Source organism: Eupeodes corollae, chromosome 1, assembly GCF_945859685.1.
Source record: "Eupeodes corollae chromosome 1, idEupCoro1.1, whole genome shotgun sequence".
NCBI classification, from domain to species: Eukaryota; Metazoa; Arthropoda; class Insecta; order Diptera; family Syrphidae; genus Eupeodes; species Eupeodes corollae.
In genome coordinates this window covers 6,394,255-6,418,856 of record NC_079147.1, presented here as the reverse complement: position 1 = coordinate 6,418,856, position 24,602 = coordinate 6,394,255, and the positions used below count along the sequence as shown (strand labels likewise).

At 30.7% G+C, this 24,602-nt stretch overlaps 2 protein-coding genes across 3 annotated transcripts; both read right to left on the bottom strand.

Moving 5' to 3' along the window:
* Nucleotides 1-68: 68 nt before the first annotated feature.
* LOC129940968 (synaptic vesicle glycoprotein 2B) lies at nucleotides 69-24,602 on the bottom strand. 2 transcript variants are annotated; one of them, XM_056049500.1, is made up of 10 exons: nucleotides 24,450-24,602; nucleotides 24,217-24,378; nucleotides 23,982-24,144; nucleotides 23,799-23,920; nucleotides 2,011-2,317; nucleotides 1,845-1,952; nucleotides 1,635-1,767; nucleotides 422-705; nucleotides 222-349; nucleotides 69-161 (listed from the first exon to the last, which is right to left on the bottom strand). In XM_056049500.1, the coding sequence occupies exons 1-10, from the start codon at nucleotides 24,568-24,570 to the stop codon at nucleotides 127-129; spliced, it is 1,563 nt and encodes a 520-aa protein (XP_055905475.1). In that variant the 5' UTR covers nucleotides 24,571-24,602; the 3' UTR covers nucleotides 69-126. The 2 variants fall into 2 exon arrangements, with proteins under 2 accessions (XP_055905475.1, XP_055905476.1); XM_056049501.1 differs by lacking the exons at nucleotides 23,799-23,920; nucleotides 23,982-24,144; nucleotides 24,217-24,378; nucleotides 24,450-24,602 and adding exons at nucleotides 16,225-16,346; nucleotides 16,406-16,568; nucleotides 16,642-16,803; nucleotides 16,876-17,059.
* LOC129940969 (uncharacterized) lies at nucleotides 6,852-7,422 on the bottom strand. The gene is made up of 2 exons (XM_056049502.1): nucleotides 7,176-7,422; nucleotides 6,852-7,113 (listed from the first exon to the last, which is right to left on the bottom strand). The coding sequence occupies exons 1-2, from the start codon at nucleotides 7,288-7,290 to the stop codon at nucleotides 6,881-6,883; spliced, it is 348 nt and encodes a 115-aa protein (XP_055905477.1). The 5' UTR covers nucleotides 7,291-7,422; the 3' UTR covers nucleotides 6,852-6,880.

Here is a 24,602-nt window from a genome sequence, read left to right as displayed (position 1 = left end):
ATTACTCAGTCTGAGTTTAACTGAACAAAAATGTATTAGAAAAATGGATTAAATAAAACACAACACTATTTAATTAAAGTAAACTTTTTATTTAATTTACAAATGAATTTAAAGGTTATATGATTTTTAGATGGGCAACACTAGAGTTAGCAGTGAACAAACTGAAATATGGATTCGTTTTTTAAATAAATTAAAACTAAATATGAGATTCAAAAACTTACGAATAATAAGTCCCGAAAATATGTAAAATGTTACTTCACAATAGGTCTCCAAGGCAGCTCCAATAATATTATTGCCAACCACACTTCCAAGCCTTCCAATCATCAGACAAATACATACGGCTTTTCCTCTGTTCAAAAAAGAAGAATGTTTTAAGATTTAATTATTTTAAAATAATTGCTTCATCAAGCATTTACTTTACCTCAAATGAGTGGGTATAAGATCAACAACAGAACCACTCAAAACCGATACACAAAGACCTGATAACATGAGATAGCCACAAAACAAGATTACTATAGCTGTGGGTTCATCAACCCATTGCAAGGAAAGACCACAAGCTCCAGATATGCCAAGAGCACCGGCTAGTACTGCTTTTCGTCCCAGGGGATTTATGATCATTCCAAGAAGAAGGTAAGCCACAACGTAAGATCCTCCTAGAGTTATGCTGTCAATGTAAGTTTTTGTGCTTATCTCATCATTGCAAACCTTTGGAATGAAAAATAGATGTTTAAAATAAGGTCAACAGGTTTATGAGGCCCAGTTTTTTCTTTAATGCGAAATGATTCTTGTTCTCTTCACAAATGAAAAACGACTTCTTCTGGTAAAAATTCTAGATTCTAATGATCCTAAAATTGCAGGCTATGTATTTGATGATTCACTTTTGTGGTTTTAAGAGCATAAGGCCAAGCTTGAAAAGCACCTTTCACAATTTTGCGATATTTTTGATGAAATCTCCAAATTTGTTAAGTTTCTGCATTCATTTTTGAGGTCAGATCTCGGGCCCAAACATTTGTTCAACTTAAATACCAATGCTCTTGGTATGGTGGTTAGTACGTTGGATTGTCATGCCAGAGGTCTTGGGTTCATTTCCTCCCTGTGACATCTAGTAACTATTGTCATAGAAAGTGCTTTTTTCAAATTAGCGGGTCGGATTTGGCTTACAACTGTAGGTCCCCTCCATCCCTAACAAAAGTACCCGCACACAAGAATAGTTGAAAGTTATAAGTCACTAGGCCCTCATTTGCAACGGACTGTTGCCCCACCTAATTTATTTTTATTTTAAATATTAATCCCAAAAAACACTTTCTATTACTCAAGTTTACGTGTTGCTATTTGTGAGATGGTTTTACAAGCTTTGCGGACGTAACTTATCCCAAATCAGGTTTTCAGTCTAAGCTATAATATTTAAACCTACATAATTGCAGCTAACTCTTCTGCTTTTTGAACTATTATTTCTGAATAATTCATCTTACCACTGAAAACCTAAACAATTTGTTCGGTACAGGAATATTCCAATGACAGCGTTAACTTTGTAAAACTCAAATAATTGGTACTTAAAAAGCTTTTCTATCAAATAGTTTTCGTCTTTTGGTCAGCTGTACTTTAAAAAAAACTGGGCCTTTAATTTTTCTTACAGGTTCCATTGTATCATCGATTGTCACATTAGGTTTATCATTTATAACTCCACAGATGGTTTTTTGTGAATTTACTGTTCCGAATCCAAGACGATTTTGAATTTCCGGGTACCACAGACCCATTCCAGAAGACCTAAAAAATATCAAATAAAATAAAGATTATACCAAATCCATTAATCAGGAATCAAAATTTAAATCAGAAATACTCACGAGAAGAACAAACCAAACATTACAAAACAGCAAACGCAGTAATTCAAAGCATGAGGTGGTTTGAAAAGCGGCACAGTTTGTTTCCACATCGATGATATTATTTCCCATCTTTCGAAAACAAAATTGTAATTAAAATCACTTTTTTTAATCAAAACAAAAAACTTACACTGTCTTCTTTGTTTGAATAGTTTGTATAAAAGCTGCATCCGCTTCCGGAATAAGTCGTTTTACTTCAAAGTCTTTCGAAGGCTTTCCAGTATTTCTCTCATATATCCAATACAACACTTTAAGAGCATCAGCATCTTTTCCATGGGATAAATATAATTTTGGGGTTTCGGGAAGTGTCCAAATCCAAATGGAACCAATTAAACCAGGCAGAAGATTAAAGAGTATCAACAATCTCCATGGTCGAAAATCGAATATTCCAAAAAATGAGAAACTCCATGTTTGAGGTAAAATAAGCCATGCAATAACTTGAAAAAGAGATCAAGAAATTGGTGAGATTAAAGGCTGGTCGATTTTAAAATTGAATTAAAGTTGAATTTAAGATATCATCAAGGTTTTATATTTATTTGAGAGCCCTATAAATGATATGTGTGAAATATAAAATGTTTTAAATGGGTCCAGTTTTCTATGACAGACTTAATTCGACCGATGTTGTGTTAAAGATTTGCTGCTCATTCGCATTAACCTACGACTTACGAAATTCCATCAAAAAAAGTCCGAAGGGGTCAAATCACATGATCTTGGTGGCCAAATGACGTCGTCTCTGCGCGAGATAAACATGTTAATCCGCTCGCGGAGAATATATATTGTGTCTTGAGCTGTGTGGCACATAACCCCATCTTTTTGGTTTCCATGTCATATAATTTAGGCGAACAACTTATAGCCATCGCCGCTGACAGTATCATGGCTGGAGAGCATCATTTTCGAAGAAGTATGTACGTACCGATGACGCCTGAAGCCCAAAATCCACACCAAACAGTAACTTTATTTGGATACTTAAGCAGCTTTTAAATCTCACGTTGATTGGTGTCGTTTAATTTAATTAATTTAAGATATTTTGACAGAAAGTAAAAGAAAGAATATGGACGCCACCAGATATAAAATTTGTAATGTTAAATAAAATAATCAAATATCATATTATTATTAGGTATGTTTTTGTGCTGGTACAAAGGGAAGTGCTGCCTTTTTACAAGAGATCGAAATGAACGCAAAAATTGAACGTCCTTTAAATGTAATGTCTTCTAATGTTTGAGAAGGAATTGGAACATCGGTTTAAATTAACTTAATTCTCAAAAATTACTTGATTGATTTTAATAAAATTTTGCAAGACCCAATAATTTTCAACATCTAATGTTTATAAATGAAATTCGAATCCTTAAATAAAAAAAAAGTCTAGGGTGTGACCCACACTAATAACTTCTTATCTTGTCTGTCGATTTGTCTTGCTTAAAAGGTTTGTAGATTTTTGTGTTTTTTTTTTTAAAGTTATCAGTTAAATTATTCTAAAATATTTAAAAATAACCAACAATTTTAGTAGCATTTCTTAAAAGTTTTTATTTCTTATATAGACAAAGGCTGAATTTTATGAATACAGCACTGACATTTTTAAGCAGATATTATCAGAAGCTCTGAATATAATTTTCAAATTTGGAACTGTACCAGATCATTTCTGTGAAGCTTGGCCACTATTTATTTTTAAGAAAGGAGATCCAAAAGAACCAGCAAATTATCGAGGAATATCTTTCTTAAATGCAACTTTAAAAATGTATTCATCTCTGCTTTATAACAGGCACGACAAATGGGTTCAAGCTCACAGGAAATTAAGTGAATTTCAATCTGGATTCAGGAAATAGTACTCCACTATTGATAATTAATTTGTGCTTTTTTTAATGCAACGGCAAATTTTACGGAGCCCAGGCTTGAGGAATGCATAAATTTGAACCAGTGGAATATCTATTGAAATTTATTCTCAGAAAAATTTTCTACCTGCCTATAAGTACCCCAAAGCATATGTACTACCTGGAAACAGGACTCTCAACGCTTTTCATTTTAACACTGAAATTAAATGCAGATTATATACTAAAACTTAAAAAAATGGAGGACACTAGGCTGCCCAAACTTATTCTTCAATATGGAGTTCTTAACAAAAGGCTATTTTGTAAGGATTGGATTAATCTTGCTGCCAACTGCGGTATGACGATTAATTTCTTGGACATGAATGCTGACAACTGGAAACGGTCTTTTTACGAAGTAATATCTGTAACAGACGAAGATGAGATATACTCATTCATTCATCGAAAAGGTAAGTATGTCGACTGAGAGAAAATTGTATGCCAAGAGTTTATATAATCTGAATGAGCGGAACTATTGCAACAATGCCGACTCTTGTTTATTAATAGGCACAGTATTCAAAATAACAGGAGAGCTATTATAATTGAATTACTCGCCACATCGAACAGAGAGAGCTGAAACATCTGCACGAAAATACATTGGGCGACTTGCCCTATACTTAAAGAGATAAGGCGATATCACTTTGGGAAAAATAATCTCACACAAGAAGAATTTTTCAACTATCTGAATGGTGCAAATTGGATGCTGCTCTACAAATTTACCATTGAAGCCAAGAACTACAGAGAAAAAATCCAAAAAGAAAATTTTTAAAAATTCTAAAGATCTATTTTTGCTTGTTTGATTTCAATACACGTAAAGTAAAGTTTTCAAAACCATTTTCTATTTTGTGTTAACTGAACTAAAAATTACTTTTATTTGATATTTTTTTTAACTAAACTGAAAGTTTCATTTTTTTGCTATTTTGTTTTAACTAAACTGAAAGTTACATTTATTTACAAATTTTTTTTGACTAATCTAAAAGCTCCAAACATACTTAAATTTATATGCCAACTAAATCTCAAATATCACAAAAAGAAAGCAACATTAATTTAATAACAAAATATAAAATGAAATTATCAACTTCTTTAAAATTTAAAAAAGAGGCAGGGATGCGACCTACACTGATAACTTCCCATCCCGTCTGTCGATTTGTCTTGCTTTAAAGTTTGTCTATATGTACTCGTATCAATTTTTAACAAATTTGCGTGCTATTTTTGTAGATTTTATTTTTATGAAAAAACGCACTGTTGGATTTTTGTTTAAATTACTGAATATCGAAAACAATATTTTCTGTGAAATAAAATAAATTTGAAACCAATATTTTTAATTTTAGAAAAGCTATTTTAGTCGAAGGTAAATTTTTACCAATTTTTAGTATTGTTTTTTTTTAGAGTTTTATTTTTTGTAAAAAAACTGTCAATTTGATTTTTCTCAAAATTTTACTGAATGCTGACAACAATATTTTTTGAAAGATTTAAAGTAAATTAAAGCCACTAGCTCAAAGTTTTGAAAAGACATTTGAGTCGAAAATCAATTATTACCAACTTTTATTAATTTTTTTTTTAGGTTTTAATTTTTGTAAAAAAACTGTTGAATGTTGAAAACAACTTTTCTTATAAGATAAAATAAGTTTGAAGCCTAAATTTCAAGTTTTTTAAAAGATATTTGAATCGATATTCAATTTTTACCAACTTTGATTAATGTTTTTTTTAGATTTTTATTTAAAAAAAAACTGTCAATTCGATTTTTCTCAAAATTTCATAAGGTGTCAAAAACATTATTCATCGTTGCACAAAATTGTTTTGGAGGTGAAATCATATTTTAGTAGTAAAATTTTGGAGGTCACAAATTTTTTTTTTAGTTTTTTTTTATTTATAAAAAACCGTTACATTTTTTTTCAAAAAATATACTTCTTTGGAATCACGTTACAATATATTATATACAATTTAATTCAAGTCTCTAGCATTCTTGTTTTGTAAGATATTTGGGGTTAACCAACATTTATACCTTTTTTTTAAACTGCTATGGTAAAAAAAACTACCAACTCAATTTTCTTGAGATTCCTTTCTGCATCTTTCTGCCTCATTATCTGTATAAAAAAATTTATTTGAAGTCGATATCTCTTCTGGTTCTTGAGCTATTGACGAGGAAAAAACCCTCTAACGTACGAACATACGTACACACGCACGCACAGACATCTCGCTAAAAATCTTTTATTTCGACTCTAGGAACCTTGAAACGTTCGAGAAATTTCAACATTTTCAATTCTACAAATCCGACCCATTACAATAACTGCCAATGTCCAAATGGAAGTTAATAATACTTTTTTATAGTTTTTCCTTTTTCATTTGTCCACAGTTAAATTGAAATTCTAAAATTACCCTTTTACCCGGTCCTTAAGCTGAGCTTACACAATGTCTAACCGATGAGTTGACAATTAAACGTATGTTTAAACGATTATTGCAAAACTACATGAATGTAAGACACTGCTTACATAATTTAAACTGACCGATTTGACAATGTTGTAAGACTTGTCACCGAGCGTAAACTTATTTTCAGGATCATTTACACACTTAGCTTTAGCCAATTTAAAGTTCCGAACAATGAACTACAATAACAAGTTCACCTCGATTCTTATTCTAATTATATTCCTCCATTGAAAGAAGAAGAAGAAGAATTTTGAACCTCTTAGTTTATAAAATAAATTCTTAAAGATCCAAACAATCCTGTTTGAAATAAAAAAAAACTTTAAATTACCTGAGGAAAAAATCAGCGATAATCCAAGTGGTATTGTCACATAATTTATAACAGCGGGACGATATTTATTTGCATTGAATTCACCCAAATAAGGATAAATAGTTGAAGTTGAACCAGCGATTCTAAAATAACATATGTGAAATTAGAACATTTTCTACACCCAACACAGGACATATTCTTACGCAAGCCCGGTAAAAAAACGAAACAACACGTAATACCACTTATTCAGAGCAAACATTGATATAAAAGAAAATATCGTGGAACCAGTTGTAGTGCATAACAAAACCGTTCGTCGTCCAAAAATATCAGCTAGATGCCCCCATGGATATGATGCCACAATTAATCCTATACGAAGTCACAATAATTATAGGAAGTCATTTGATTTAATTTAAATTTCTTGTTTTGAAAGTTGTTGAAATCCTTCGGAGGTCAAAAAGTTTTTCCGGGTACATACCAGCGAAGACAGATGTATTCATTATGGCTCTGTCCAGTGGAGTAGTTTCAAAATCGCATTGTGAACTGAGGACTACAAGGGACGAAGCAATTGTTTCGTTGATAATTCCTAGGACGACTAATCCGCATACAAATAGTATTTCAAAATGCACTTTTCCAAATCCTGATTAATATGAAAAGCTTTTCGAATTAACAAAATCTCATCAAAAATATGCAGACACAAACCAATGAAAGCGAGAGCGCGTTCAAGGGAATATTCTTCATCGGGTTCATCGTTGAGCTCAATTTGAGTAATTGGTTCAAATTTGCGCTTTTTATCGTTTAGGGCCATATTACTCATTATTAATCACTTCTCAAATTAAAAGTTCTGTTTTGTCTAATTTTGCCGCGTTATTTTATTTGCATTTGTTTTATAAATTGAATCTAACTGTAATGAACTTCTTACTGACAAAAAAAATAACTAACTAATCACTAAGAGTTGGAACTGTGAAGTGTTTGCAAATACCTTTGGAAGTTATCATTTAAGTTCTTGCTGGTCTACCTGGTTTACAAATTTTAAACAAAATAAACAAGATCAGTAGTAATACATATGATAATAACCGCGATAAAAATTTTAATTGATGGTTTATATTAACTGGTTTATTGGATATATTTTTGTTTTGATCAAAGTTGCCACTTAATTTAATTCGGACTCGAATTTTGGTATAAACTTCCCTAAGGTATTTATACTTAGTTAACAATACTTGACGATAAGCTGAAGACAAAAGTAGCCCATTAGTTCTCTCCCTCGTGCGCATTGATTTTGAATGTCTGCACATTGTTATGAGTGGGAAATATTGAGACTGAGCTTGAGCTTTCCACCTTCGTGCAGCGCGACTTAAAAAAGAATGTCTGTATTTTACAGTACCACCGAAATTGGGCTCAAGAGTTAACTGATAAGCATTCCTAGAAGAAAGGGTATTACGGTTGAATTATTGACGGGAGGAATGCAACTGGCTAATTAACTAGAGCATTGTTTATGAAAATATCGATAAGACAATGACAGACATGAAATATTACGAAGACCGTGCTCAAGAGATATAAAAGTTTCAGTTAAACAACGATAACCTATCATTTTTAGAGGTTTCTTTTGAATTCAGTCCAGAAGACTAAGGTGGGTTATTAAAGCATGCCCTGATATGGAATATAGGCTTTATAAATTATAGCCAGATCAGAAGGGTAAAAAAAGTCTTCCATTGACGAAGAAAACGGAAGATGAAATCGAATTTCGATTGTTCGATTGATGTTTCAAGCCCTGGTGATTGCAAATATATGTATTTTATTTTGCTTTTTTATACCATAATTGCCTTTATTTGCCTTTCTTCGCCATTTTTGCATTTTTTTGCCTGATTTTGCTTTTTTATTAATTTTTTTTAGAAATATCTAATAATTGGTTTAGCAAGAAATGAACATTTTCTCATTCCGTTGAAAATCTTTAGTTAAAAATTTTGTACAGTTTCAATCTGCGCAAAAAGGCTTGGTAACTCTTCCTCGCGTGCCTTAAATGCATACCTGTTGGCGTACTTTAGAGTCAATTTTGGGTTTTTAGTCGATCCGAAAAACATATTTTCAAAGACCTACAAAAAACAGTTATAGTTGAGAGTCTGTATGTACTTATTATTTTAGCTAACAATATTCTTATCAAGGAACATCAATTGGCGAAGTGCTGCCATTGAAGAAAATTAAAAAGAAAAAAGGAGCATATTGCTCAAGAAGTCTTAAAGAAGTTTGCTGCCGTTTCAATGGAAACACAGGGCTAAAAACGATTGAGCAGATAAATACTGTAATAAACAGCGACGTGGATTCCAAACCTATAGGAAACATTGAAGTGAATAATGTTGAAAGTCTAAGATGGGCTCCACTTGTTTCAGCTTTTCAGAGATCATTTAGCTCCTTTAATGGCCTTCTAAGGGACAACCGAAGAAGATTTGCTACCTGAGAACTTTAAAAAACTATTTGTAGTTTCATGTTACTATAATTAAATGTATTTTTTTTTATTTTCCTAGTATGCCTTTTCTTTACCTTTTTAACTTCCCATAGGAAGTTATTGTAATGGGTCCGATTTGTCAAATTGAAAATTTTGACATTTCTCGACGTTTCAAGGTCCCTAGAGTCGAAATAAAAGATTTTTAGAAAGATGTCTGTGCGTGCGTGTGTACGTACGTTTGTACGTCCGTACGTCCGTACGTCCGTATGTCCGTACGTCCGTACGTCCGTACGTCCGTACGTTCGCGACGTTTTTTTCGTCGTCCATAGCTCAAGAACCAGAAGAGATATCAACTTCAAATTAATTTTGTTATACAGATAATAAGGCAGAAAGATGCAGAAAGGGCTCTCAAGAAAATTGCGTGGGTGGTTTTTTCACTATAGCAGGTTGAAAAAAAGGTGAAAATTTTGGTTAACCCTAAATATCTTACGAACCAAAAACGCTAGAGACTTGAATTAAATTTTATATAATATATTGTAACGTGATACCAAACAGGTATATTTTTTGAAAAAAATCAATATAACGGTTTTTTTTATAAATCAATAATACTGAAAAAAAAAATTTGTCACCTCCAAAATTTTACGACTGAAATATGATTTCATCTCTAAAACAATTTTGTGCAACGAAGAATAATGTTTTTGACATCTGATAAAATTTTGAGAAAAATTGAGTTGACAGTTTTTATTACAAAAAATAAAAACCTAAAAAAAAATGTATAAAAGTTGGTAAAAATTGATTTTCGACTCAAATATCTTTTCAAAACTTTGAGATATTGGCTTTAATTTACTTTTATATTTCAAAACATCTTGTTGTCAACATTCAGTTAAAGTTTGAAAAAAATCGATTAGACAGTTTTTGTACAAAAAATTAAAAACCGAAAAAAAAATTAACAAAAGTTCTTAAAAAATGATTTTCGACTCAAATATCTTTTAAAAACTTTGAGATAATAGATTCTAACTAATTTTTTCTTATAAGAAATATTGTTTTCAACATTAGGACAAATTTTGAGAAAAATCGAATTGACAGTTTTTTTACAAAAAATAAAACTCTAAAAAAAACAATACCTACTAAAACGTGGTAAAAATTTACTTTCGGCTCAAATAGATTTTCAAAAATTAAATATATTTGCATCAAACTTATCTTATTTCACAGAAAATATTGTTTTCAATATTCAGTTATTTTTATATAAAAATCCAACAGTCCGTTTTTTTCATAAAAAATAAAATCTACAAAAAATAGAGCGCAAATTTGGTAAAAATACATATAGACAAACTTTTAAGCAAGACAAATCGACAGACAGGATGGGAAGTTATCAGTGTGGGTCGCATCCCAGCCTCTTTTTAATTGTTTGGTTTTGCCCTTTTTTAATTTTGTAAAAATCCTAACCGTGCTTATCAGCATTTTTGGCTACTTCATATATTATGTGCTCACACCACAAGAGATCAAAAACGAATATAAAAAACTGATACTGTCATCCGCGAAACAATTTAGTGGGTTACAAGTTTCAGAAAAAAACAACAAGGAAGTGATTCATCAAAACTAAAAGCACGCATTTTCAAATATCAAGTGCACTTACTCCAAAACGATGTAAAAATTTGTTCCACTGTGGTCGGTGAGATAAACCATAAGATCACCAATTGAACTATTGCCACAAAAGCCATACGGCTGGTCATTAAAAAGCTTTCGTTCTTTCAGATTTTTATAAAGTTCATAATCAGACCTTGGAAAAAAAGACACAGACGTAAGTACAATTTGACGATATTAAAGGGTGAGAAGGGTTCGCCGGTTACGGTGTACAAATGAGTAGGACAGTTGGAAAAGCTTGCGCAGTGGTTTTGCCAGCGTTAAAGATAACCTCTTTAGAACAATACCGGAGATACTATCCACGCCAGTGGAATTGTGAATCTCAATTACTCTAACAACTGAATGAGTGCGAAAGAAAATTTGTCCCATATTTACGCTTTCAAGTACAGGCGGAGTCATGTCACTCAATGGTAGCATCCGAATTAACATCAAACTGGGCTGCAAGCAAATTGGCTTTTTCAATCGAGCTTAAAAAAGGCATGTTGTTGGAAACGAGCGTCGGATCTTGACCTTGACATAGTGTTACGTACATTTGTTTTCAAAAGACCAGACATTTTTACTACCTTTAGGATATTGTGGTATTTTTTGCCGTAATTTCAGCTTAATTTCTATGAATCTTTTCTTAAAATAGAAATTGGTAAAATTGTTTGAATTGGTTCAATTCATCTTATTAAAATACTATATTAAAAGTTATATTAAAAGTAGGTCTAATGAAAATATAATTTGGTTTTATAATTGTCATTCAAATTAATTTCCAAAAATAAAGAAAATTCGTCCATAAAGGCCTTCATAGCGAAAAAGTGTAATCTATACAAAGAAAAGATAATCGCTTATCTCATAATTAACGACAGTCAAATCACCAGTTTTTCAATCTTTTAAAATACTTATTTTTTTTTTTAATTTTAATGAATCTCAAAGACTTTTTACACCAAACCAAAAACCCGCTAAGTTATCGGTGTTGGCCGTAAACCTGCATCGGAAAATCAATCAAACAAACCTTTCGAAACATTCAGCGCTCAGCTAAATGTAAGCAAAATTTAATTTTAAAATAAAATAGCATAATTATACATACGTGAGTTCACATAGAGTAGAGATATTTGATTTAAATTTATTTTGCTTTACAGAAATCAATATGTTTTGAAATTACTTTAAAAAAAGAGGCTGGGATGCGACCCACGCTGATAACTTCCCATCCCGTCTGTCGATTTGTCTTGCTTAAAAGTTTGTCTATATGTATTTTTACCAAATTTGCGCACTATTTTTTGTAGGTTTTATTTTTTATGAAAAAATGGACTGTTGGATTTTTATTAAAAATTACTGAATATTGAAAACAATATTTTCTCTGAAATAAAATAAGTTTAAAGCCAATATTTTAAATTTTTGAAAAGCTATTTGAGCCGAAAGTAAATTTTTACCAAGCTTTAGTATTGTTTTTTTTAGAGTTTTATTTTTTGTAAAAAAAACTGTCAATTCGAATTTTTTAAAAATTTTACTGAATGTTGAAAACAATATTTCTTATAAGATAAAATAAGCTTCAAGCCTAAATTTTAAGTTTTTGAAAAGATATTTGAATCGATATTTAATTTTTACGAACTTTGAGTAATGTTTTTTTTAGATTTTTATTTTTTATAAAAAAAACTGTCAATTCGATTTTTCTTAACATTTTATCAGATTTCAAAAACATTATTCTTCGTTGCACAAAATAGTTTTAGAGATGAAATCATATTTCGGTCGTAAAATTTTGGAGGTGACAAATTTTTTTTTTCACTTTTATTGATTTATAAAAAAAACCGTTGTATTGATTTTTTTCAAAAAATATACCTGTTTTGTGTCACGTTACAATATATTATATAAAATTTAATTCAAGTCTCTAGCGTTTTTGGTTCGTAAAATATTTAGGGTTAACCAAAATTTTCACCTTTTTTTCAAACTGCTATGGTAAAAAAACCACCCACGCAATTTTCTTGAGAGCCCTTTCTGCATCTTTCTGCCTTATTATCTGTATAACAAAATTTATTTGAAGTCGATATCTCTTCTGGTTCTTGAGCTATGGACGACGAAAAAAACGTCGCGAACGTACGGACGTACGGACGTACGGACGTACAAACGTACGTACACACGCACGCACAGACATCTTTCTAAAAATCTTTTATTTCGACTCTAGGGACCTTGAAACGTCGAGAAATGTCAAAATTTTCAATTTGACAAATCGGACCCATTACAATAACTTCCTATGGGAAGTTAATAAAATGCACGACTGGGTAGAACGAACTTGCTCATGTCTCCAAAAAATATATTTAAAAATATAGTTGCAAAAAAATTTTGTTTTCAAAAATGTAAACTGCAAATAGCTTTTCCTTTAATTAATTTGTATATATGTACATATATAAAACTCTTTCAATTTTAGTTTAAACATATTTTCGGAATGCAGTTATTTAGATCTTTTTAATATACATACGTTTTACATTTTAATTTTAAATAAAAAAAAGACATTTATTGAAATCGGTTGATTAGTTCTTGAGAAAACTGAAAAATAAATGAACGGTTCTATGGTGGGTTACCTTCTGGAGCAATACAAACATTTTTTGTTTTATAACGAAAGAAGTCACATTAAGAAAGGAAAATAAAGAAAGTTTAAAAAAAATTACTTTGAAAATTATTCGAATTTTTGATTTTTCAATAAACAGTTTTTGTGGGAACTAATGTTATTTTTAGCTTAAAAGAAATCGCCTAACGGCTCAGGTCTTAATTTCAAAATTTTAAGTCAATCGACCCATTGTTTTGGACTGTAGTTGGGTTTTTAATATACTAGTATATCAATTGCAAAATTATATGTTGCTTGTTACAGATATTCAAACGTAAGAAAAAAATAACTCACTTGAAACATTTAAAAATAGCTGACGAAAATATTTGTGAGCTCGAATATTTTACGAATACAAATTTGTAGTATCAGTACTACGATGACACTGTTGTTGACATATAAAAGTTTTTCTTAAATATCAAATGGACAGTTTTGTTTACAAAAAATAAAAACATGAGCAAAACTAGTACTAAAAATCTTTCTTCTATATCCTTAAAAGAAATACAAGAGTTGCATTAAATTTTATATTGTGTACAGTGTATTGAAACAATTTCTTAAAATATCTATACAAATTTTAAAACTACAAACAAATCTTGACAAAGTTCTACTCTCTAAAACTAAAGCCAACACATTTCTTCACCTACTTTTCAAGTGTTAGAAATCTGATTTAGGTCTCAATTTGAGATAGAACTTCGATTAATTAGACCCTTCCAAATGCCTTATTTTTTTTATTCGTGCAGGTTTTGGATTAAATTTTAGATGCTTTGCGCAATAAAAAGAAATATTTTTAGAAAAAACATTAACATGGACCCCAAAAAGTCTTAAATAGGGGTTGTATAATGTAAAGTGTTGTGGACACTGAACATTTAATAAAGTTTTAAATTCACATACGCATTTAAACCCATGAAACTATTTACTTTTCCTGCACTTTATAATGAAGAAGAATATTGAGTCTGCACGGTAAGACTTAAGAACTATTTAAATTATGTCAAGATATAGCATCAAATCTAAAATATTGAATATGTATACAATATAAGCAAATAAAAGTGTAGACAAATCTAAAAATAAACGAGATAAACGCCCGTTTTGAAATTATGTGCACCTGAAGAAATATTTATTAACACTTAAGTTCTATCAATACTTTTCCGTTGGAAATCCCAAAACTATTCTTTGGGTGCAACTATTGAACACACGATTTCTTGAAACTTTTCAATATAATACTTTGAAAATAAGCTGTTGAAAGAATCTCAGGCAGGCTTTAGATCCGGTTACTCAACAATCGATCATATCTTTGCTTCAAAAAGCATTGCGGATTCATTTATAATGAGAAGTAAAAAGTTATATGCGTTTTTCGTGGATGTTAGGTCTTTTCTATTAGCTCTTTGGTATGGGAATGTCGTTAAAATTTGGAAGAGTCCTGCAAAGCCTGTATATGAATACTAATTCAGCAGTTTGGAATGGTATAGAAAGGTCGGGTTACTAATGATAAACCGGATTTTTGAGTACTGCAAAATATGGAACCCAATATAGTAAACATGGAAATGTCCAGGATTATGATTTTCAAAAACGGAGGAGCTAGAAACTGCCTTAATGAAAAATGGAAGTACAATGGTGAAAGTATAGAGATTTTTAAAGAGTTCAAATACCTTGGAGTGATTTTGACAAAAATTTAAGTATGGAAAAGCATCTGAGAGAAATGCTTACAAGTACAAAAGCCGCCAAAGCGCATCTTGGAGTAGGTGTTTCTCAAACAAAAATATCGCACGCAGCAGTAAGTACACTAATTTTAAGACAGTAGCAGAATCAATCTTGTTCTATGTAGCTTAAATTTGAAAATTGATACGCTTCTACGTTAAAAGGATCTTCCGGCTGCCACCAAATACGCAGAACTATATAGTTATGTTGGAAACAGGACTGCAGCCACTCTTTGTACGAACAATCCGAATACAGATTGATTGGAAACTTAAAATCATGAATATGGATAATTACCGGTTACCGAAGATAGTGGCACTTCAAACTGTTCCAGAGAGGTCGGGATGGTATGCAGAACGGATGAAACTTGCTAGGGAGAGTGACATGGACCTTAACATAGATAAGTTCGATTTCAATCAATGGAAAAAATCACTGTACCACCTAATTGCAAAAGTATGATATGTTATATTATGCTCCTTATGTAATCTATAAGTGAGAGAAGATGTACCTATTTTACTTTACTAAATGTCTAATTCTCAAAGACATCGGGAGAAATGTTCTTGGAACGGACGTTTTAAACGAAAATGAAGTCGACGGAAGAATTTTTAATGAGAGTTTCAGAAGGTAATATTTAATTTCAGTAGTACACTTTTCAAAAAAAAAAAAATTAAATCATGTACCTAACTCGTTTATTTATAAATTACATTTTATAGAAAATAAGTTTCCAATTTATATTTTGTCATCTAGGCAGGCGACAGAATGCCATGTTTTTTTTTGATTTTTGTAAACAATGTAAATTATTTAGGACGAGCAATAAAAAAAAAATCTAAACTTGTTTTCCAATTTTGTTTGTAAAATGTCAAAGTTTTGAGTCAGGGGTGCAACAAAAATAGCAAAAAATACGTTAGAGTTCAAAAATGATTTTGAATTTAGTTCTAAAGATATGATTAGATGTGGAGATATGCTCGAGTTCAAAGTATTTTAAAAATGAAGTTCCATAGATAAACCGATAAATACTAGTATAGTTTTCGAAGTTAATTCTATGCCAATTTTTTTACAAAACAATACAAAAATATATCAATTCCAAAAATTTGTAAGCATCATCAGTGTTGGTTGCATCCCAACCTTAGTATATATTTACATATAAAGCACATAAAGTCTTAATGAAATCAATGAATTGAATAATGAATAAATAAAAACCAAAGAATCAGTTCTTTGGCAATAAAGCTTTGTTTAGAATATAAACATAATAATAATATCAAAACAACTTTTATAATACTTTTTAAAAACCATGAACAAGTTCACTTTTTCAAACACATTTCAATATATTAAAAGTTTTCTTAAATTTAGGTGCCATACAAAACAATACTTATTAAATAATTTCGTATTACCTCCAGAAAACACGAGTGAAAGTCCAAGTGGTATTGTCACATAATTTATAACTGCAGGACGATATTTCATTGCATGGAATTCACTTAAATAAGGATATACAGTTGAAGTTAAGCCAGCAATTCTAAATCGTATTTGTATATCATTTAAGCTCGTTTTTCTGTTAAAAATATGAATTCTTACGCAATACCAGTTAAAAAACGAAATAACACATATATCCATATATTCCAAGCGAACATCGATAAAAAAGAAAATATTACTGAACCAGTTGATGTCCATAACAGAACTATTCGTCGTCCGAAAATATCAGCAAAATGTCCCCAAGGATATGATGCCAATAGTAATCCTATACACAAAGAGACAACACATTTAACAATAATTACAAGTTATTTGTCCGATAAACGAATCCGGAACCATACCGATAAACACCGATGTATTCATTATGCCTCTCTCCTGAGGACTGCTTTCGAAATCACATTGGGATGCAAGGACAACAATTGACGAGGCAATTGTTTCGTTCACTATGTCTAGGACAACTATTGCACATGCTATTAACAATTCAAAATGCACTCTTCCAAATCCTGATGATTATTATAAAGATAATTTGTTTTAATTTCACAATTTTGATAAAATCAAAGGATTTAGTGACAAACCAATCAAATCGAGTGCATCGTCGAGGGAATATTCTTCGCCACGCACACTTCGACGCATTTTGTTATCCGCCCGGACACTTAATTCACTTGAAGTTGAAGCCATTTCGCACGAAAGATTGAAACTAACAGATAAATATTTTTATTTCATTATTTGCTCGAGTTATTCTAATTTTTATTTTCATTTGATGATCTTTTATTTTGCTATAAAAGAATGCGAATCACGAAGAGTTTTAACTTTGCAATGTTATTAACAAATACTTTTGAAAATCATAACATACTTGTTTTTATGCCATAAGATGACCAGAATTTGAAACAAGATCTGCGGCATGATAAAATATGGTATTCTACGTTTCACACGAGTAAATTCATTTTGTATTTAATGAAATAAACTGGTATTTTGAACTTTGTTTTAATTGACGCAATGTTACCAAAGTGTTACTTTTATATTTTTTTAAATTCCCAAACCAGCAGTAAACTTGTTATTTTGTTGACTTCATATAGTTATTGTGATCGGTCTTATTTATCGAATTGAAAGTTTTGACATTTCTGGACGTTTCAAAGTAACTAAATTGAAAATAAAAGATTTTTGGAAAGAATGTCTGTATGTGCGGGCATCCGAACGTTCAGGAAGTTTTTTTCGTTATCCATATCACAGCAGAAATATTGACTTCAAATAAATTTAGTTATCCTGATTATAATGCAGCAAGATGCAGAAAGCACTCTCAACAAAATCGAGTGGGTGTTTTTTCTAACAATAGAAATTTACAAAAAAAAAAGGAAAGATTTTGGTCAGTCCCAAATATCTCATGAACCAATAACTCTAGCGGCTTGAATTAAATTTTATATTTTATAATGTGACGTGATACCAACCGAATTCAACTTTTAATTAACGTTAATTAATTGTCACCTAGAATAATTTACGAATAAAAATAATTTCATCTCCAAAATAAAGATGAATAACGTTTTTGAAATCTGGTAAAATTTTGATAAAAATCGAATTGACAATTTTCTTTAAAAAAAAAATTAAAATAAAAAAACTTGGTAACAATTGATTTTTGGCTCAAATATCTTTTCAAAAATTTAAGGTACTAACTTCAAACTAATATCATCATATAGAAAATATTGTTTGCGACACTTACATATTTAAATCTTTATAAAAATCCAACAATCACTTTATTCAAAAAATTTAAATCTACAAAAACTTGTACGCATAATTGGTAAAAATCTTTATTCGATTGTCAATATGTCGTGAATAGGTATTGACTTTAAAATGATTTCGTTCTGTCTTTAATTTTGTTGTTAACGTATGTAAGTCATTGTTCTTAGAAAAATCCAATCTGTATAAGATATAGAAATTTTTAAGAAATGCTATTTAAATTGGTAAATATTGGTTTTCGACTAAAAATCTCGTGAACAATAATAGATTTTGAAATAAAAGTATTTCATCATGTACAAAATTTTTTGGTAATATTAAGTGATATAATTTCTTAGAAAAATTCAACTGACAACTTATTTATCAAAACACGAAAACCTAAAAAAACAACAAAAAACTGATAAATGGTTTTCGACTCAAGTATTAGAAGAACAAAGAAAGATATTGACTTCAAATTATTTATCTCACACAAAATATTGTTATGAATATTTTGTTAAAGTTCAAACCCTAGACTTTTGTACTATGAAAATTCTATTTCATAGAAAATATGATGTAGGTTGCTGAAAAATACGATTTTAATTTTTAAAAAAGTACAAGTTTTGCAAACAAGGTTATTAAAAAACAACAATGTTTTGAATAATGTTAAATTATTAAGATTTTTTATTTTTGTTTAAATTGGACTGTGTGTTCTTTGACGTTTTTGGAACGTCCAGTGGATGTCGAGGGTAAAAAAGTGTCATCACCTTCATTTTCTTTTTCATCATCACAAAATCCTGTATGAATATAACATTTTTCGCAAATCCTTGCGTAGTGCTTTGTACATGTAGCTACATAGCAAAAATTACGAACGGCTTTTGGTTTGTTATCTATTTTAAAAGTTTAACAAGTTTCACAACGTTGTCTTATATTGTTTTGTCTCGCGACTGGTAACGTGGAAAGAGTTTGAATCTCATAACCTACTAGTTTTTGAGCAATTTTCACTTTTGCTTGAAGTGTGGGCTTTATAATTCGTGTTTGAATGTGTATATCAGCAAGTTCCAATGCAAATTCTTTCAGAAAAAGTTTTTTTTCTGATCTTTTTTACTTGTGTACCAAGTGGGGTTAAGAATATCAAATATTCTGTTAGCAGCAACTCTAGTAGAATCCAGAAGATTATAAAATAAAGTCAGCCACCTGTTAGTTTTACGTTTACTGGTGTAAACTGTCACCATCCGATCTAGAGTGTCAACGCCACCTTTAGTTGCGCTGTAATCTAAAATAACTTGTGGTTCTCTCTTAGCTTGGTCAATTTTATCTTCTTGGGTTGTTGTCGATAACAAAAGCACATTTTTTTTGTATTGCTTGCGGAACTACACAATTGCATACATCGTGATAAGCAAAATACGGACTTTATCTTATTTCTGCTTCTTTTCAATTCTTTGTCAATGGGTTTAAAAACTTTTGGTGGTTCTTGCTTATTACTTTTTATAGTGCCGACTAATGTTGTTTTTTTTGCATCAAGTCAAGGCATTAGCCCTACACTGAAGTAATATAGGATATACTCTCAGACGATCATCGCCTGGTTGTTGCTTAATATATACTTATTTCTCCTTGTTGAAGGAAATTTTTTTAGCATGGCCATATTTTCCGGGTTTATTAGGCATGTACATTTTAAATGGGCACTTACCCCTTGTTGAAACCAGCTGTTCATAGATGGCCAGTTCCTTTGTTGGTTTATCCAAAATCCCACCAGGTTATTTTGGAATAAGTCCCACACATACCTTAAAAATAATCATTGTTTTCATACCTAATGGCAGCTAACTTATCAGTTTGTAGTCGAAATAGACGAGTTCTTCCATCACCGAAACGTAAAAACCAGTTCATCTGTTCAAACCTTTTTAAGGACATTACCGCGCGATAAAATAAAATATTACTCTTGACTCTACCCTGTATGTTTTTTAAATACCAGCGAACAGTAATAAGGCAATGTACGCATACATCTCATCCTCTGTTGTTTCATACCACCTACTCATTACTTTAGGTTGGTCAGATAACCGATTTTCGTCGTAAACTCTTTCGTCTTTCTTATTTGTTTCCAGAACTACATTTTGGATTATGTTTAGAATGATCAACGTTTTAAAACATTTCATTTTTGACGCAAATGTCCGAGAACATGAGGCGTTTATGTTTAGTCTTTTATTACGAGCTCTAGCTGCTTTTCGTGTTTCTCATTCATCAGGCATTAACCACCAAATATCAGAGAATTGTTTATTTCGAGCTGAGTATTGCATTCCTCGATTAGGTGCTGCAGGTTTATGTGTTACTGATTCCACATGACGAAGCTCTCGTTTTTGCTGCGATTCTACTTCTGCCTCTTCCTCCATACCCAGCCTCATGAACACGAATGTCCAAAATAGATTCGTTTGGATCGTAATTTGGATAATCAGCATCCGAAAAACCTGAAACATTTTCGCCTTCGTCATCAACAGAGTTTTTTGGACTAGCCACTTAATCTGTACTCTCTTCATCGTTCAAAAACCTATCATAGTGTGCAGTGCATCGAAAAATTCCTGCTCTGCTTCATTCAAATCTCGGCTCAAAGATGCAATGAACAGTATACGATTCATAATATTATTATCTATATTCTACCGAAAATTCATAAATATGAAAAAACCATATAGGTAGCTTCACACAGTAGAAAAAAAAACACTTTGTTCTCGTTATATAAGCACAAACTAGAACAGGCTCAATTATTATAGTTTCTTATATTGCTAATAAACAATAAAAAAGACACCAAACATTATGAAAACACCGTTGTCAAAACCGTTCAAAAGAACAAAAAAAATATCAAAAAAATAAATGCAAAACGTTCTGTACTTGGGTACTGTTAATGTATACCTGAAAATAAAATTCCTTTAGGCAAGTTACAGGGAAACTTATAAATTTTTTTTTGTATTTAAAAATTGTATAGGGCACTGAGTGCCCATGAGTGCGCTCCCATTTCCTCAAAAAGTAGGCTTTACGAAAGACGGAGCAGAGATGTTTAACAAAAAATTTTTAAGTCATGTAACTTAAATTTGTTGGCCTTCGTTCAAAAACGAAACAATCTTAACCAATAGAAACTGAAGTGGTGAAATGGTCTTAAATTGGAAGATTTTTATATCTTTTTAATTTCAATCCAAATAAATGTTGTAAATGTATATTAAATAAAATAAAATTGACCAAATACATATTTAATGCTTTATTACTTTTGTATTTTGTTTACTTAAATTATTTGCGAAAGCAATATGAGCTGCAACTGTTTAAGTATAATTGGAAATGGTCAAAAATGTAACTCAATACTTTGTAAAACAACAAAACAGACAATTTTTACAGCTGTAGTTTGCTAGAGCATTTTTTGGCGACGTTAGAAGTTCAAGTGGAAACAATAGGCGGGTGTCCCGTATTTTTTTTGTACAGACAATGTTACGAGAAGCATACTTGTGAAGTTCCATTGCCAACTTTGGCTAGTTCAGATTCCTCAATTACATTATTATTTTCATCATTAAAGCAGTTCGATAATTGCAAAAACCAAATTTTAGGTTTGTTTGTTGCAGAATTTTGGAATTTTGTTTGTAGTTAGTTTTGGAATTACAAATTTGAGGGAACCATGTTTTAAAAATAAGTTGCTTTGTGTAAAGCATCTTTGGAATAGAAATAGGCACTATGATTACACACAATACCAACTAGATAAGTGCAATAAATAGATTTAAGTAACTTTTTTTATTCCAGTATGGGGAAACCGAACACACTATAGAAAAAAAATCGGTGAACGCGCAAAAATGCTTATATACTTCTTGACTAAATAATGTTATCTTCTATGCTTACGAATAAAATTACGAATTTTGTAGCATATGAACATTTCTAGACATTTTACAATGTTAACAATTAAATATACTATGAAATAATTGGCTGCTATTATTGCTAATTTTTCAAATAGGTGAAGTTGAGCTGAAGCGGAAATTTCTTTAATGAACATACCTATAATCTTATGGGTTTTCAAAAATATTTGTCTACACTTATCTCTGCTTTATATCTGAAAACTATTGTTTATGTATATTTTCTTCTATGTTCTGCATTTATAAAATGTAATCTATGGAAGTATTTATTATATTAAGAAAAACATTAAAAACATTATTAGCAGCACTTTTATTAAACATACCCTTCAAACAATAATAAGTAAACTTGAACTTTGGTAACTTAACATTTTTAAGGAATGAATGAAAATTATATTTTGCGTTATACTGTGGGAATTCACTTCTATACCTCAACAATAAACATTCATGTCGAATATTTATTAATCGAAATGGAGTTGAGGAATAGTTGCAAGCTTAAATCATTAAAAACAAACTAAAAATATACTTAGATTAATTAAATTGAAACAAATTTTAATTACTTGCAAAAAAACTATTTGGGCCTTTCATTAACGAAAACTTAATACAATTCAATAAACTGCGCTCGCACCCTTAACTTAATGGTTCTTCGAACGCATCTTTAATATAATAATAACCGAGGTTACTTATAAAATTTTAAAGAATTTCGTAGTGATTACTGTAAGTTGGTGAATTAATTATAATAAACTGTTGTTGAACAAGTTTTTTGAAGACAAAATTGTACATTGGTTAGCTATCAAGAAAATAACTGCGAAGTTAAAGCTTAAAACTGAATTTTCATCGAAAAAAGTAAAATCCGAAAAAAAGCTTATAAACCTCCCCATTTTGTTTTTACTTTGCAAAGTGCAGCTAGCCCTACTCATCGTTTTTTTATCTATTCATGTATCAATTGTCAAAATTACAAATACAACAATGTAAAAAAAGGGGTTTTGAAGATAGAATATACAAAAGATTCCCATCTTGGTAATTGAAGTATTTTTGGTTATAACCTCTTAGAAAAGCAACCAATTGCGACTCCTTAGTTTTGTTTGAATGTTTTACCAAAGATTTAGTAGATTGTACCTAGTTAGGTAAACGGTAAATGAATTAAGTGTTTTTAAATACTACTGTCAAATACTCTCATTGGCAGCCCTGATACCCGGAAGGAAGGCTTAGTAGCAATAAAAAGCTTTCAATTCTTGCAAATTTCAAATTATAACAGATTTAATCTCATCGTCTTATGTCCCCAAATTTATAAATCATTTAGAATATCAATTCAACAAATTGTCAAACCAGATTTTAGCATCAAATTATAATCTAGAACAAATTGCACTTTTAAGTTTTTGTTATAAACAAATAATTTTTAAAATGATAATAAATAAATCTAGTCGATCGGAATGGGTGGTAACATTTTAAGTAGCAAGTCATCAAGAACTCGGATACACATTTTAATTTGTGGTTTCGTATTATTATGAAGTAATTATAAATGATTGATTAGAGGTGAAAGAAAGAACCTGTTGAGAACCCCACTCAGTTCAATGTTCTGACTTTACAAAACGTAGATTTTATAATTTCAAAAATCCGAAGTAAGTGGTTAAAATAAAAGCATAAATCAGCGCAAACCATGGATCGAGTTTTGAATTAATTTTTAAGCATTGTACAAAATTTCAAGACTTGCAAAGCTTGTTACCAGTTAAGCTTCATGCCCAAAATAAATATCAATATGCAATTATAATATTTTTCTTTTTGAATCACAACTGATGCCGAATGATGCCACCTGATCATCGCATGTAATAAAATCTTTATAAATAATTAACTGATTCCACCTCAAACAACTAAATAATAATAATAAAATTATATCGTTATTTTCTATAGATTACCTGGAGAATAAACAAGGGATAGACCAACAAATATGCTGGCGTAGTTGATAACTACTGCGCGGTATTTCATTGTGTTGAACTCTCCCAAATAAGCGTAAGTAGTTGCTGAGGCACCAGCAATTCTAAATCATTTTTTAAAAATTTAAATTAATTCTATTTATTTAATTTATCGTCTCTTCTTACCCAATGCCAGTTAGAAATCGAAGCAATACAAAAAGCCAAAAATTCGAAACAAATATTGACATAAATGAGAATGTGACTGCCGACACAGTTGCTCGAAAAAGAACTGATCGCCGTCCTGAACTATCTGAGGAATATCCCCAACCATACGATGCAATTAGGATACCTTTGAATTGAATAATAAATCACGTATTGATTTTTTGTCAAGGTTTTGAATTGCTAAGTTAGTTTAACATACCGACAAAACATGCTGCACCCATAATAGCTTTTTCCTGAGAATTCGTATTGAAATCGCATTGGGATGCAATTGTTAGAATACTCATTCCCATTGTCTCGTTAATCACCAACATTAAAAGAACACCACTAAACAGCGAAACTTCCACTTGCACTTTTCCAAATCCTAATTACGTAAAATATTATTGGGTTAGTCCTTTAAGTTTTTATACTTTCAACGGTAATTTATTGACGAACCAATTAAATTAAGGGCATCTTCGAGGGAGTACTCTTTAACGACTTTTTTATTGGCCTCGACATCAAATGAATTTCGATTTGGACTATGAGTCAGGCAAACATCAAACCCGTTTGGAGGCATTTTCTCAACTGGATGTCAGATAAATTTCACAT